The 17,636-nt window shown below is 31.4% G+C and overlaps 1 protein-coding gene across 8 annotated transcripts; it reads left to right on the top strand.

Annotated features, from left to right (window-relative positions):
• Window positions 1–2,089: 2,089 nt before the first annotated feature.
• On the top strand, window positions 2,090–17,627 carry LOC132912610 (ral GTPase-activating protein subunit alpha-1). Of its 8 annotated transcripts, none has more exons than XR_009659241.1 (29): window positions 2,090–2,428; window positions 3,881–3,991; window positions 4,227–4,244; window positions 4,479–4,650; window positions 4,747–5,104; window positions 5,187–5,464; window positions 5,549–5,843; window positions 5,922–6,292; window positions 6,387–6,609; window positions 6,697–6,904; window positions 6,985–7,116; window positions 7,492–7,728; window positions 8,232–8,422; window positions 8,517–8,615; window positions 8,682–8,966; window positions 9,043–9,168; window positions 9,243–9,410; window positions 10,213–10,323; window positions 10,455–10,613; window positions 10,691–10,870; window positions 10,935–11,298; window positions 11,378–11,526; window positions 11,594–11,769; window positions 11,831–12,290; window positions 12,356–12,642; window positions 12,710–12,846; window positions 13,102–13,280; window positions 13,708–13,728; window positions 14,442–14,649. XR_009659241.1 is itself a non-coding variant. In XM_060970165.1 (29 exons), exons 1-29 carry the CDS (start codon window positions 2,323–2,325, stop codon window positions 14,600–14,602), a joined length of 5,682 nt encoding a protein of 1,893 aa, XP_060826148.1. In that variant the 5' UTR covers window positions 2,090–2,322; the 3' UTR covers window positions 14,603–17,627. The 8 variants fall into 8 exon arrangements, 7 of the variants coding, with proteins under 7 accessions (XP_060826148.1, XP_060826144.1, XP_060826145.1 ...); XM_060970165.1 differs by having other exon boundaries at window positions 13,129–13,227; window positions 14,442–17,627; XM_060970161.1 differs by having other exon boundaries at window positions 13,102–13,227; window positions 14,442–17,627.
• Window positions 17,628–17,636: the final 9 nt, after the last annotated feature.

Here is a 17,636-nt window from a genome sequence, read left to right as displayed (position 1 = left end):
AATGACATCGTTATTCGCAAAGAATTCCCATTATATCCAAAAACTGACGTTGTTTCCGCACTTTCTCAAGTGTTACAAGTGTCACGTAATGCTTTATTATTTTTACTTCACACTTTTCCTTTCTAAATACTTATCATGGTGCACATATTTTCATGGGATTAATATTCTTTATAACGTTTGAAAACGAAGACTCTATTTTCAAATTTCTAATCTCATGTTTCTTAATAGATATAAAAGTTTTTAATTTTTTAAAGAACTATTCACTATATTCTAAACTTATCCATAAAAACTCATATTTTTGGGATCTGAAAATTACAGTCGTATAGTAAATGAAAAGAGTCGCGGCCACTAGCTAGTAGATGGTAATATACAAATTAGATACATTTTTTGGTTATGTTTATCGGTGGGGCGGTGCGCGGTCATCCGGTATGGGTTTTTGGATGCACGATGAACTAACAATAAGAAGGTAACGCAGGAGACTTGGAGGGCCAGATGTTGTGCAAGGATTCAGCATCCTCGAACTCATTCATGGCTCCCGTAGCAGAACACCTTACTCGAACCGAACAACGTCGACCTCCTGCACCACAGAAATTCGATACTGCTTAGAACCTCGGCCAGTGTGTAATATCTTGCTCATATATATTCTATCTTGTTCCAATTTCCAAATCTATCGGACAGTCGGAAACGGACGAAGTTCTCCACGTATGTGATGCATTATTGATATCTTTAATCAAGATTTCTCTGCGATTTGGTTATTCAGATGTTACATATGGTGATCAATTCGAATTATTAAGGTTAAAAACGAAAGCATGTATCGACAGTTTGATTTTCTTCTATCTGGAATATGAGGGAGATATTTATATATCTTGAAGGATTGTGGAAGATTTCTTCCCTGTTGATGCGGTGCTCGTTTTATTATCTGATCTTCTGTCAAAAGCTTCCATGTCATTTAACAGGTCGCCGTATGTCTCTTCCACTGCGTCACAAATTTCTGAACTCCTGTTTGGAACAGGTAAGATAACAATCTTTGATTTTAATCAGACTTTCGTCGTTTGTGCTTACGTGTAATTAGCATGGTAGTGACAAAATTTACACTCTTCACTCGCTGCAAGTGCTGCTTTGTCTAGTCCATGTTCTTTGAAAACTTTTAACTGATTGTGCCAGTTTCTTTTACATTTGAAAGTTTCTCGATCATCTTTTTTCACTAACCTTTTATCTGCAAATTTTCATTACATTTGTATTTTAGTATTTGTATTTAATTATTTGTATTTGTATTCGATAATTATAGTTAAATATGTATGGAAAATTGAAATGGTTCAACAGTTATACTTAATCTTTCACATTTTTATCATTCTTTGCTATCATTTATATTTTACCAACTAATTCGCCAAAAGGATAAAACACAATTTGTACCTGACAATTTTTACAATTGTACCTGATATTATTCGGTAAGGTTCAAGCGGCCTCGTTTCTGTCATAAACTTCCAAAAATTTTTCACTTTGATTTGCTGACTATAACTTATCTTTTTATCAAATGTCAATTCTATACAAATCTTCGCGTTTTGTGTCATATTTAAATATTCCGCCGATTTTTCTCACATGTAAATACGTCACTTCCTTTTAAGAAATATTACTAGCTGTATTGTAGACATGTGAATGGGATATCTAGTAACATGTAATGTTACCATTGCAGCTAAGTCGATAATATAAACTTGAAACCAAAAATACCAAATTTCCAAGCTTGTGTATTTTTTAAATCCACAGATATTATGTTATATTAAACATTTTATTAATAATTTATCAATAATACAAAAATGAAAGATCGTTCTGCCAATAACTAATATTACCATACTATGGTAAAACAGAACAAGAGCGGCAGCTTTTAAAAAAATGTAGTTTCGACATTTCGTAAGTAAAAGCGCGTCCTCAAAAAATATCATTCGTTAGAAGGTTCAATCGACGAAAAATTGATAATTAGATACCTGGATGAAATATGATCGAGCGTGTGGGTGCAGTTTCGCGTGGGTTGAAAATTAAGAGAAAAGGAAAAATAAATTAACCGTGCGAGCGCGATGATGTCATTGCCCCGACAGGTTATGAGCAGTGCGCGCCGAGGATGTCAAGATGGCTGCCACGTACATCTGATCGGAGGTGTGTGCGCTCGGGAAATTTGACGCCGAACTGTGATAAAAGGGGCTGTCTTTTTCGAGTTGCTGACATGGTGACAGTGCGAAGTTAGTCGGTCTGTATCCATGAGCACCACTTTGTACACCCTCGATGATAGTTTTTGTCGTCGCGGCCGCCGGCGGCTCGCATTGAACCATGTTCAGCAAAAAACTTCATGTAGACGTCAAAAAGTCAACACTGAAGATTCAGGATGTTAAAAAGGATAGCGCGACTCGGTTCAAGCATCTTAAAATTGTACTAGGTGAGCCTACGTTTCATTACCGTAACCGTTCTTTCTTATTGCTGTATGAATCAGCTAACGTTAATTCGTTGTGAAAATTAATCATGAACGAGGAGTTGCCAGTTAATGAATACGACGATAGTTAAAGGAGAGGGGCGGCAATTTTGTTAGTATTTGCCGCCTACACACCAGTACCGAGATGGTTTTAATGCTGTCGTAGAACTTCTGGAATTTTTCCTCCCGAAAATAATGTCAAATAATTTTTCATTATTCTCCTTCTTATTTTGTACAACTTTTGGTACCAACTGTTGTAACATCTTTGCTCTTTTTTTAATAACGTGATTTGTTCTTTTTAATTTTGTATGCTATAAAAGTAAAAATTAAATGAATAATTTTGAATAAATGTATTGATTATTGTATATTTTAAAATGATATCAGAGAATGTTTATATAATTTCATGTTTTAAAATATATTAATAAATTGTTAAAGATTATTGTAACTTATTATATAGTATTTTTTAAAAAGAGAATAATTTAGCTTGTATGTAATTATAATGTGATGGTATAGTGTTAAGTAGTAGTATCTAATCACCAAACCGCATGACCACAGTAACCAACCTATCGTGGCCTCCAATTTTAGCTAATGTTACATTATTATTATACATAGATAATATTATATGCTTAAATGTATAATCATCAACCAATAAAAACTTCTGTAGGTTGTTTATGAGTTAGGACGTTATTGAGAATATATAAATGATTATTGGAAAAAGAATTATACAAGTTGACATCAAGAACAATGTTATTATTTTTTTATTTCTTATACACATTATTCCCTATTTTTTTAAATGTAATTTTGTATTTATTCTATGCTACAAATAAATATTTACTCCAACTTGCAGAAAATATAAATGCTTTCTATTATACTTTTATGTAATTTGTATAATTTAATTTTTTTTATTAAATAAAATAGAATTATATAACATTTTATAATTTTACAATTGTACTTATATCAAGAAGAATGATATTGACAGTGGTGATATGAGAACATAGAAGGAAAAAGGTTCTACTATATAAGTGTAAGTGTACAAGACCAGTGGTGATGTAATAGAGGTTCACAGCTCTCCCTATAAACTATAAACCAAACCTCTTGTGAAAGAAAAGTAGCTGTAATTTCTGATCTTCAGCTACAATAATTATTTATTAAGGATAATTGTCTTCTAGCATTTCTAAATTTATTGTTGTTGTAAATTTTATAATTAATATCGTAAAAAAAATTTGTAAGGAAACTTTTTGTTCACTTTTTAGTAATACAAAATAATGATTTTTTTAGTAAACTAAAAAATTATGTAATAATAATTAATATATACTTTACTATATATTAATTATAATAATTATATATTAATAATATATTAATAATAATAATTAATATATACTTTACTATATATTAATTATTATTATTATTATTTTATAGAAAATGTGGATACTGATGAAGCAAAGGGGTTTTTTGAAGGCAACTTCAGTCATGTCTATTTTATTCTATATGATTGTTTTGTATCAGCTGAAACAAATCTGCGACAACGAGGTAAAAATATTTGCTGTTCCATGTATACTATATTTCATATTTTAACAATATACATCATAACTGCCTTGCATTGTAACGTAGATGTGACTGCAATTTCTGTCAACCAAATCATATAGTTTTATTTATAGAACTACAACTGTATTAAAAATATTAACTTATAATTATGTGTAATATCTGCAAAATGCTAATATTATCATTATTTTACTATTTGCTTGTTTTTCTATTTTGCTGCCAGAACTTTCCTTCCACATTGGTGAGTAATAGACAGATGACAGAGTGTATATTCTTTGCATGTTGCAGTCTGCGTTCCATTAATCTGACCATTACATCTAATCTTACACAAGTATAATATTATTGTAATTGGTATATACACAAGAGCTCTATAGAACTAATGCTTTTTTCTTTCTCTTTTTTTTTTCATCGATGAAATATTAAGTAAATGTTAGCTGGCAGAATATTGTACATTTAATAAATATTTCGTTTATAGTGCATAAAGCACATAGGGAGGAATTGGAACAGGTGTTGCAACTCTTGGAAAAAGTCTTAACACTTCTCCCTGAGCTTCTTAATAGAAGATGGCAATGTCATAGTCTAGCAAGGATTTTGCAAAAGCTTTTACATCCTGGTAATAGTTGGAAACTCAGAAGAGAAGCTATAAGGTAAACATATACTTAGTGATGTTGTTATGTAAGAAATTTTGTGCTTTTAATGTGTATTAATTTGTATTGTAATAATGTGTATTAAATTGTTTTTAGATACTTTATTTTGTGGTACCAAGCACTTGGTGAAAATGCTCCTGATCACATTCACCAAATGTTTGCAAGCTTGATACCAGGGTTTCCACCGCAACAACCATCTCCTTATAAGTCTGAACGTAAGATAGATGGAAAGAAAGATAAATTTGTCAAAGTTATTGGTTGTGATGATAAAGATAAGAAGGAATTTTATGATACACAATTGTCACAAAGTACTTTTCATGATAATGGTTCAAACCAGTGTCCTGTCACTCCAGTTGACAGTGGACCTATTTTACCCCCACAAAGTGGGGAAAAGCCTCTTGATAATGAGACTGTTCGATTTTTAGAAGCATTACTTGAATTTATGGTTACTCAGGTATATCTACATATTTTGAAACAATGCAACTTGATATTATCAAAAAATGTACTAAGAAAACTACTATTTATTTCCTTTACAGGTTGTAAAGATAGAATGGAGAGATAAATCTTCAAGACAGCACAAGACTTTTCAATTTTTATTAGAACGTTTTAAAACTACGTATCTTCGTCATATTTGTCCTGAGTTTGATGAAAATTTTTCGTTGTACAAACCGAATTTGGAGTTGCCTACGATGCGAAAACCAACGAATCAGAGTCAGGATAATTATGTATTGTGTAAAGTTGCTTTGATTAAGTGGATCGCTAGTTTTACCCATATCGCTAGAAAAGATGCTCGTGTCGCACATCTTTCGCATAGGTATGTTGTTACAAATAGTTTAGTATTTTTGATGAGCATTATAATGATTTTACATAAATTATGGCTAAAAAATTTCTATTTTAGCACAACTCCAAATGAAGAAAATACGGAACCAGAGCTTCGTCGAGTTTCCGTTACACAAAATAGTGCTGACTCAACTTTATTATCTCCTGAATCAACTGTGTCTCAACAAGAGAATCAAAATCAGGAAGATAGTAGTGTTTCAGCAGTTACTCTTGTTAGGGATGTTCTGTATGGAAACAGGGATAACGTGAATTTTGTACACGAGCTATACAGACAAGCATTTTTGTTAGACTTTAATCATGCTGGTGCTATAAGAAAAGCTATAGCTGTTTATAAAGATTGGATCCAAATGAATGTAAAGTTTTAATTTATAATTCTTTGACACTATAATAATATGGCCAATGATATTTACTTTTTTTACATTTTTAATTAGGAATTACCACCATTCATGTTAGAACCATTGGATAGTCATAAGGAAAGGGATTTCGAAGAAAATCCGAGAAAAGATCTAAGTGATATCGATAGAAGTCCTTCGGAAAGTTATCGTCAAACAAGATTGAGAAATGATTCTTACCTCGGTGCTATACACAGAGAAAATTTGTTTATAAGAGCGGGGCTACAAAATGTTTTACAAGTGTTCATTACACAAGCTTCCAACGTCTTCTTCTTAGAGAATTCTGGACCGAGTGCATCTTTATCATTACTGGAAGAACAGACCGATAGTTGCAAAAGAGTTTTGAACGTATATCGATATGTTGTAATGAATTCTCGATTAGAACCGAGTACTTGGGAACAGTTGCTTAGGTAAATACCTTCAAAGTCATATTTTTCTTTTTAAGTAACAACATTTTATTTCGCAAATTTGTAATATTAATTTTATTGTATACATATTTGCTAGAGTATTGCTACAAATAACATCACTTGTTTTAAATGAAAAATCTTCTCGGCGCAAGATTCAAGAAAGCATTGGCGGTAAACTTGCCCCTGCCATATTTCAGACTTTAATCGTTACATGGATTAAAGCTAATTTAAATGTTGTTATTTCTACACAATTATGGGATCAGTTCCTGGAAGTGTTGACATCTTTAACACAGTGGGAAGAGCTAATTCGTGAATGGGCGGTAAGTTAAGTTAAAAGTCGTGTTCTGCATACATATTATGAGAAATTTAACATTTATATTATTTAATATTTTATTATTATTTTATAGAAAACATTGGATACTTTAACAAGGGTGCTTGCCAGGCATGTGTATAATTTGGATTTAAATGATTTACCATTAGATAGATTGAGTGAACAAAAAAGTAAAAAGCGTCGTGGTGTTGGAAGCCGGGCTGCTTCAACCGGAAGTGTTCAACCACCACGCAAAGGAAGTGTCGATCAAGATAATAATACCGTATCTAAAGAAAATGTTTCAGGTAAGAAATTTTTATATGATTTCTTATCTCTAATATTTAATTTGTCATTTCGAAAGAAACTAGATATTTATTGTTAACAGACCACCCGATGCGAGACTTAAGGAAGGTACGACCACTTCCTCGTAGTGCAAGCGATAACACGATATACAATGGAAAAGCACGTACAAAGCTTCATCGAAATCGCACACATACTGTACACAGTGGTATTCCTGGTAAGTGTGGCCTGCCAAATATCAAGTCTCAAGGTTCTTCTTAAATTTTAGTTGGATAATCTTTCTCATTTGGTAGTGCCATCTATGTTGCTGATAATACGTGCAATTTATTTATAACTTTGTCTCTTACTTTTTTGCTTTGTCGCTGACACTTAGTTAAAAATAACTATTCTGGCGTCGACCAGACACTTGTCTCTCTTCATACATCTCTTTTTATTCTTTTAATACGCCTCTCATTCGCAATATCCTTTTTATTCATGCTTTCTCCTAATTTTAGACGATACAGCTCTATTTAAATTGATCCGATATAAACAATTCTCTTAGTGGTTGTGGCTTATTTGTGTATTAAGTGTAAACAAATTTCCACACGCGCAGTACTCCCCCTATCGATAGAGCAAGATATGGCACGACTACTGTCAAACGGTACTACTTCGTCGTCGACAACTGGTCGGAAAATGTTACCGAACAGACGTGCTAAATCTTTGGATAGCATTGTAATAGTCGATAGTGAACCACCATCACCACGTTGTCCTTCTCCAACACCGAGCAGCGGAGTCGACAGTAACAAAGACAGTCCGATACAGATAGAAAACATTGACGGCAGTAGTATCGGTAAGTATATCGTTTGCTGCTGTTTAACATTTGCATCAAGATATGAGAACATCATTTTTAATTGCATAACAACGTGTAATCATTCTTATGATTTAAAATTATTTCTTATGTTTGTTTATTTTATTTATCGCACAGAAAATCATAAATATGAAACTAACAATGGAATATTTTATTACTTTGATAATGATAATAATAATAATGCATTATTCCATCCAACATGCTTTGCTTACCTTTTTGTAAATTAACGAAACTATGTATACGAGAAATAGCCTCTTTTTATAAGACATAATTTGATATACTTCTGAAATAAATCTAGCAGTATATTGTATATTTCCATACGTTTCTAATGCGTTTCTATTTAGTTACTAATGAATTTTGAGTTTCGTTTCAATCGACGAGAAAACTTCTCAAAAGTATTTTAACTTTATTAAGAGTTTGTTTCGTGTAATTCTGTGATCACGAATAATTTATAATAATTTTGTGATTGTATCATCAATTTGCAGATACGAATGATGCATCAGAAAGGAGATCTGTTATGGCAGGTGGTGGAGTTCGTGGATGGTTACCCGATGTTGCGGTCGTATTATGGCGTCGTATGCTATCAGCATTAGGGGATGTAAATAATATTCAAGACCCTACCCTTCATGGACAAGTTATGGATTACCTTGTTCAGCTTACACAAACACTTCTGAAAGTATGATGTTTCTTATTTTGTCATAATAATAATATGTCTTACATTGCATTATTACACGTTTTATATTGTTATTAACATTTTGTATATCGTTTAGATTCGCTTGAATCAAGGTGTGTCTGGTGACAACCAGGCGACTCCTCCAGCTCCAGAACTTATACCTCCACTTACAGTCATTGCTCCATGGTGTTTCAAGGTCAATATTAATTTGTTATTTTGATATTATTTTTACATTACTATTATTAATGTAATTATTTTCTAGGCAATACAACTTCCTAGTCAGTATGAAGTTGGCAAATTGGCAGCATACCGTTTGATCTGTCTTCTAACAGTTCAACCACAAGATATTAATTTGCCAAAACAGCACTTAACTCTTTTTTATCGTGCGGTTCATAACGGTATCGTTAGTAATGATAATAAAGTGTTACATGTATTGGTCAAGTATACTGGTCCTAGGTTGTTCAGTTTGAATCTTCCTGGATCTAGTCTTTTAATCTTGGATTATATTCATGCTGCTAATGTAATATTGAGCAATCAGGATATTCAGGTATTACAAAAATTTCACGGTAATTTATTAATAGCATTATTAAATTGTACATTATAAACTAAATTGTAAATTATAGGCACCAAGAACTGAGGCTGTTTCGATTATCGGATCGTTACTATCTTTACCAGCTACTACAGTTAAATTACCTGTATTGCAACCTACTGCGAACGATATCGTAACCATGACATGTCCAGATGCAAAGGTATCAAAATGTAACAGTTATTTATTTGACGTTAATTTATCGAAAATACCTTAATAAAAATTGTTTTATTCTAGGAACATATAATTATGATACTTTTGAGAAGTTGTAGACGCGAACCAACCGGCATTGCAAGATGCGTAGCTGTTTCCAGCATTGCTATGTTTGTATACAGAGAATTGTGCTACAAAAATCAACATCCACGAATCCCGGAAGCTGTTACGGTTCTTCTTTTAGCACTTAAAGTAAGTTTGTCGAATTCATTGTGGGTAAACGGTTTTAAATAAAAAATAATTCCTGTGTTAATTTTCTTTGACGTGTAAGATAGTCTGCATGCTATAAAATATATGTAACTATCTTATAGCTATTTAATATTTTTTAATTTGGGTTATAGTTTTTAGTTAAGTAGTAAACATAGTGTAATGTATTGTTAAACGTAGTAGATATGTAATAATAGTAGTGAGAAATTCAGTGTCTCTTTCACTAAGTCTGATTGACAGCGGATGCAGGGAGCAGAACGTCGCAGAGCTGGTATCTGTTATCCACTAATGGATCAGGTAGTTTTTCTTAGATCAACTAACTTTTTGGACTCCTCATTACGTGTTGTTACAGTATTTACCTGTTGACTGATGTCTTCGTGTCTGTTTAAGGGTGTCATCGCCATTGCATGGTGTATTGCACGGTTGTGTGTGTAAAACGTCCAGTGATATTTTGATGTTTTTAATCTTATTATATCTTACATATTACAGTGGTTCATAGATGTGGGTTAAATCTTTTGTTTTCTTCTTTCTCCGAAATTTGTCAACCTATGGAAAGATAATACTTAGAATCTTTAAAAAAAAATCTCAGATTTTTATAATAAATTAAATCAACTTGGGGGAAGGGAATCCTAACATCAAAGAACGACAACTATTCTATTTTATATGTTACCGATTAACTGTTCTATGCTATCCCTGTAAAACTAATTCGAATAAAATCATAGATAAAGATTAAAATATAATATAAATACGATATTTTAGTTAACAATGTTTCTTTCTTATCTTATAGGCCACTCATGCTACTGTTGCTCAAGTGGCATGCGATTCTCTTCTGTTGTTATGTGATAAAGCAGATATTCTGCTAGAGCTGTATCCAAATGTGCCATGTAAAATAATTCAAGTAAGTTTTGCCATCAAATCAAAATTTACTAAATTTTGAAGTTTAATTAGTATATATATAATTAGTATATATATAATTTGTATATATATAATTTGTATATATATAATTATATATATATAATTATACTTTAGATTTTATCGGAAACACTTGGATATATGAGCACTCGAGAAAGACGCGGTCCTTTGACGATATCAATGTTATTCTGTTTGGGCGAATGGGCTATGCACCTTGGTCCTTCCGTTCTATTACGCGTTTTTCAAGGAAAACCTCTGTTAATGACTTTATTTACGGTTAGTAACATTGTCAACAATTTTTTTTAAACATAAATTGAAATATTCATAATAACCATATAACATCAAAATTGCAGGTTTTGGATAACATAGTACAAGATACAATCGATAAAGATGTATCACAAACAAACAAAAGTCATGAGGATGAAGATGATGATTTTGATCCTGATATTACTTTAGATAACTTAGCTGACGATATTTGCGCAAAATCACCCCGTCGAGGCAATACTCAGTCAGTTCAGTTAGCAGCAAAGATGGTAGGATATCATTGAAATATTTTTTCTTACAGACTTAAATTTCAATTTCAATATTTCTTCTTAGGTAATGATGCATTTAATAAATCATTTGGGACATTTTCCAATGGGTATTGGAGCTGCACGTTTATCTTCGTTAGTTGTCGAATTAGATGATGTACCAGGAATTGATGGAGATGAGCTATCTTCTGCAATTTTTCATGCGCCAAATATACAACTGTTAATGTTGTCAAATTCCGTAATAATGTCACTTGTTGAACTGGCAGCATTAGATGTACCCGGCGGAGGTGTTACAGCTGGATTAACAACAGCACCATCATTAGTCAGGGTATTATTGCGAGATTTAGCAGGGAAAGCATCCTGGGATAGCTCTATTTTATACAGTCAACCGTTTGTTGAAGACGATGTGCCGATTGCATTTACAAAACATGGTAATAAAATTATTCGTTAATATTTCAATTTTATTATATATTAAATATCTTCAGTTATAATATTCATTAACATTTTTAGTTGAATGGAAAGCGAAAGTACATGGAGACGATTTGAGCAGTGTTATAACATCTCAAACATGTACACCTCGACATACGATAAGACATCGTGAGCCACATATATTGCCTACATTTGCAAATGCCGCGAGTGATATGGACAATTTAGATGATGTAATACTTTAGTACTTTAAAACATTAATTTATATCATTAATACTCATTTTATATTTTTATTTTTAGCTCTTACAATACATAGGACATACAAGTCCGGAAGTATTAACTAATCCAGAAATTGCACTTAATGCGCCTGCTAATCCACCACAAGGTCAATATCTTGAGAGTGAAACCATTGCCACAATTCTCAACCAGAGAAACGCTGAGCAAGAGCATATCAATAATTGGAATCAGCACATTAGGTATGCTATATTGAAAGATATAATATTAAATTTATTCATATCATTGGAATATCTTTTCTAGCATGTGTGCGTCAGCAATAAGCCCACCGTCGTGTCGTCCACCTCCAGCACCGTTTCATCACTGCCGTCTTTTGTTTTCGCACTTGGGTTTATCCGGTTGGGAACAACGTAGAAAGTTGCATTTATTATCCAAAAACGAAAAACTTTTACGCGAATTACGAAATCTCGATAGTCAACGATCTAGAGAAACGCATAAAATAGCTGTAATTTATGTCAGTCAGGGACAAGAAGACAAAAACTCCATATTAAGTAATGTCACTGCTAGCAAAGAATATGAAAGCTTTATTGCTAGATTGGCTTGGGAGGTCGAACTTGAATCACATACAGGCTTTCTTGGAGGCCTTGTACCTGGAAAAGCATCTGGTGTTACAGCACCTTATTTTGCAACATCTTTCACTGAAATCCTTTTTCACGTAGCAACAAGAATGCCTTCTGATAGTCCCGAAAGTTTATTGCAAAAAGTAAGTATTAATTATTCACGAAAAAAGTATATTAAGATGAGAGACTTAAAGTAAAATTATTTCAGACACGGCATCTCGGTAACGATGAGATTCACATAGTTTGGTCAGAACATTGGAGAGATTATCGTCGGGATATTATACCAACTGAATTTTGTGATGTTTTAATAGTAATTTATCCGTTACATAATAAATTATATAGAATCCAAATTTCTCGTAAACCAGAAATTCCGTTTTTTGGACCCCTGTTTGATGAGTGTATCGTTGAAGATAAAGTTTTACCTGGGTTAGTGAGGACAACAGCATTGGCGGCAAGTAGGGCAAAACGATCAACACTTACATTATATCAACATTAGTAAGTGTGCCATTTTGATTATTTCTGTTTAATAATTGTACTTCTTGATTAATACGAAATACTTTAGTTATGAAGAGAGAGCGAGGTCTATCGATACTGTTATGAGGAATCACAAGGAAGCTACTACATTTGAAGAATTTACAGCCAATGTATATTCACCCGTACAGCCGCCAAGTCCGTTTAGTGGGACTTCTTCAGTATCTGGTTAGTTTGTATGTGTTAGTAAGAAAAGAACAAAATCTTTTTTAACTTTTTACGATCTTCTTCTTTGATTTCGAAATAGTTGCAATTAAATTCTGTACATAGTTCTTATTTTATAGCAATTATGAAATGGATTATTTTTATTCGTTTCCCATAGAAGCTGTGAGCGACTCATAGAAATTAAACTATTTTTAATAGATTTTGCACGAGTTTAGATATCAGTTATTATTATTATTTTTATCGATATCACACTGTCAGGATCTACAACAAGCGTGCAATCCACAGCATCGTCAAACCTCGCAGCAGCGCTTATAGATTCACATCAGGGCCGATCGGGACTGCGAAGTTCTTCGGCAGCGAGCAGTGATAACCGCGCGAATAGAGGTGACTAATTCAGTCCACTAACCCCCACCCACCTTGTAACACCACCCAACAAGGTAGTATTATAATTTATTTATTTTTTTCTTTGCTGTTTTTCCAATGTTTTTTCGTCTCTATAAAGTGTATCCTGTTTATTTCTCTTTTTTGATAGATTACCTGGTAGTGAATTTATATGTTATAATATGTTGATAACTATGCAAACTTATACACCATTTTTAAGTTTTATCCAGTGAACTCCAATCTATCTTTACTTACATAAAAAAATAATAGTAAATTTATATAGACACTTTTATGATTTATGATGACATTACACATTTTATTAACATTTACAAAAAAGTATATATATATACATACACCTGCTTTCCTCTATAAAAAAAAAAAAAAAAAAAAAAAAAAAAAAAAAAAAAAGGCTGAAGATAAATATATTCCAACTATTATTTATTTAATATTCACATGTCTCTTAACTATATTTTTGTTTAACAGTCTTACACAATCTATTCAGAGGTAAAATCTTCTTTTTACATGCATATTAGACATAGCTCAAGACATACTTTAAAACATTCATGTCATATTACATGTGTCATTTTATTAATGGTGCTTTATAGATTGAAAATATGTACAATACTATGCATATACTTTTCCAAATAAATGATGCATAGTAGACCTTATTCTTAAATTTTTTTGTATTATAATTGTTAATATCAATGAATACAAATTTATAAAAGCATCTATAACTTGAAATAGCTTTAAGATAATATATGTATGTATAGTATTGTACATTGCAAGTAGTTGTCTGCAACTCAAATAGTTCTAAATAAATGTGTCTATTTGTAAATGTAGGCAGTCATGTCTCTATCAAAACCTAACAGTTAAATGTAAAATATGTCACTTCATAAAAATGATGCAAACAATTCAACACTTAAATTTTCTAACTTCATTTTATAAAATTTTGTTTACATACAAATAAAAAATAAAAGTAGAATTTTTTTACATAATTCTATATGCATAATTAGCATAGACTAATTTTTAATTATATATTATTTTTTTCTTTAGCAAATTGCACGTAAATTTTTGCCATTAATACATATGCATACATGACAAAGACTGTCATTGCAATTATTATAATACATGTATTATTTAATCATTTATCTCCTACATAATTTCTAATCGAAAGTGCACAATTCCAATCAAAACAACTTTTTAAATTTTATTTTCAGTTTCTGATGGAAGCAGGGTATGGTTTAGTAATGATACTCCAGAAAGCACAGCACTTCATGGAATATCACCCAGACCCGTAAAAAAGATGTCGTTCAAAACTGGACCGAAACAGAGAGCAAACACTCAACCCACGCCTCCAGATAGTCCAAGATATAAATAAGAAGTTTTGTACTAATATCATAAAGAAAAAAACATTTTTTGCACAAATGGTTGTTTGGGCATATCCTAGATATTATTATCTAAAAAAATTCTTTAAGATGCTATATGTTACAATAACATAAAATAGCTAGCCCACAATTTCTGTGCATTGAAAGGTAGTAAATGCATAAGCGATGTAATGGTAGATTCAATGATCCACCATCTTTAAAATGAAGAAAGAACAATTTTTAAACAGTGGGCGTCAAACATCCGATTAGTCTTAGCGTTTTCTGTTTTCCGTCCTTAGGTTTAATTTTTATATTAAATGTACAGATCGTTGTTTATTTGTTGCAACGTGAATATTAATTTATTGGAACGTAAATATATGAGAAGATTTAGCGGATCATAGGTAATACAATAGTAACTAAATATTTGTTATATACACTAGAGTCACATGACAGCTATTTTCATTGTACAGTACTTTCTTAAGATCAGTTTATCCTTGTACTTGAATAGATAAGCTTAAATAATTAATATCGATTAAAGCTTCTATCTTAATTTATTTCAAAGATAACGAGCTCCTCGATGTTATATATATATATATACATGCCTTCATAAAAAGAATTATTTTATTTCTTGTAATGTAATGAGGTGATAAAAGGACGAACATGATTACCATAATCACAGGACGCGTCCATATGAGTGTTGAAATAAGAATCAAATGTTATTTTTTAACAACAAAGTTTTACTAATCAATATCATGTCTCTTAGATACTGTAATAAGTTATAACTTCATTTGTTTGATGTTGGTCCGATCTCGGCTTGCATTGTCGAAGGACAATAATTTAATGGAGTCTTTTAAAAAATCTATTCATGCGTTACATTCCATACAAACAATCGTTTCTATATGCTATTCATTATCCATAATTTGAGTGAAATTTTCAATATGTCTCCATGGATGGTTAAAGCATTCCACATACGTTTTGTGCAATCAAATTTGACAACCAGAGCTCTTCTTGTAACACAACAAATACACAAGAGAATTGTTTAAGATGAATGAAACATAGAATGAAAATTCACATGAAGAATAGTTTTTGTTGTCATACCATAGGTACACATACTTGGTGCTTTACAATACGTAAAATAGAAGTATTTTAAATACTGTGTCGAAACGTGTTATTTCTGAGTAACAATAATAAAACTGAAAGAATATTTGAAAAGATAAAACAGGAGAGAATTGAAGTGAAACGAAATTGAGAAAAGTATTGGAAGTATACAGAGCAAAAATAGAATGTGAATTTGTTTGCTTCAGAAAGAATTCATCTTGTACACAGTGATAATAATCAAAGTATTAATACCATTCGTCGCAATTGAATATATATATGGAATTTTAGGAGAGAAATTATATTATATTGTGGTGAATATATTCAATATGGTATTCAGGTGTTGAGATTGTAATAAATATACATTTCGAGCTTTTTGACCATTTTGAGGATTATCAGAAGAATCGCATTCGAATGTGTAGGTATTTAGCAACGAAGTTGTAGGTAAATAATAATTACCGATACGCAGACCATGGCCAAAGCAGCATTATTTTTTCACTAATTTATAACGAAGTAGATTGAGAGAAGAAAAGCAGTGTGTATATGTATTGTACATAAATTGTTAAGCACGTGAATGACGTTGGAGTCATTGAACGGGAAAATTATTCTCTGCGAAACATTGTATCGCTATATTATTGAACGAAAAAGAATGAAAAATATTGGTCTATATATATGTGCGTATTATACATATATATATATATATATATACATACAAAGAAGAGGGAAAAAATGAACTTATTACAGTCTTGCGTAAGAATGCTTTTACAAATCGTATTTAAACATTGTACTTAATTAATTATCTTTATTAGTATCATTATAACAATCGCTCGCTATTATTTATGTTATAAATATATAAATTGCTGTTAACATTATTAGCACAGCACCAAACTATTTTTCTTATTGGATAATTACGCTTGTAACATCTTCAGAATTAAATTTAACAATGATAAGCTGTGAGAAACATTGAAAAGCGTCATTGAAACATTTCCATGAGAGATAACAATGCGAATGGTTGTTTTGTTAGTAACATTGAATTTATAGTTTGAATTTATATTACTAAAAACAAGTTATTTTGATCTTTCCAATTTGTTTGTTACTTTTTCTTTTTACAAATTGACATGATCAAATCTATGTCTATGTGTATAAAAAAAGAAAAAAATACTAAAAAACATTTAAAGATATTTAATTGTTTACGCAAGATAATCTGCATTATACCAATTTTACCGTATCTCTTTACTTGTATGAGAGTGTCTTACACTTTATTTTTCAACTATTTAAAAATGGAGGATATGTACAAAAGGTACGAGTTTACAATTCGTCACTTCTATATCGATGTAAAACAGAGTTAATATATATATCTATATATATATATACATACAATTATTATTTTATACAACATCGAGAGGAATATTATATGTTACCCTCTGATTCAAACTTTTTGCCAAAAAATAGAATCGCGTAGATACTTTCTTGTTCATGTGAATTAAACAGCGAAGGAAAAAAAAAAGATTGCAATTGTTTCGAATCATTAGTCTAACGGGGACATCGTTGAGGTATTTATGGTAACTAGAATTTTGTAGCGCCATTTTGCGGCTCCTCGAGTAACGAATAGAATTTCTGAAATTTTTCATAAAATTACGATGCTGTACAATCCTGTATTATGAAATTGCAATTCTGTAAGAACGTTTATAGAATTTGTAGCAATATAGGACAGGTAGTAATTGAGTAGAGAAAAAATGAAATTATGTATTTGCATTCATATGAATACGTTAGGCAATCTTTTTTTTTCTCGTAGAAACGTCATTCGGAATTGACTTAATGTGTTATTCCCCTGTAACTGAAATTTGTTATCCAAAGATTTCTCTGACATCGTACTGATTGTACACATTTCTGCGATGGAATGTACATTTTATTGCACAATAAAATTATGATGATTGATTTCAAGGAATTCCA

This window comes from Bombus pascuorum, chromosome 12, assembly GCF_905332965.1.
Source record: "Bombus pascuorum chromosome 12, iyBomPasc1.1, whole genome shotgun sequence".
Taxonomy (NCBI): Eukaryota; Metazoa; Arthropoda; class Insecta; order Hymenoptera; family Apidae; genus Bombus; species Bombus pascuorum.
The sequence above is the reverse complement of the archived record's forward strand: the minus strand, read 5'-3'. Positions and strand labels throughout refer to the sequence as shown.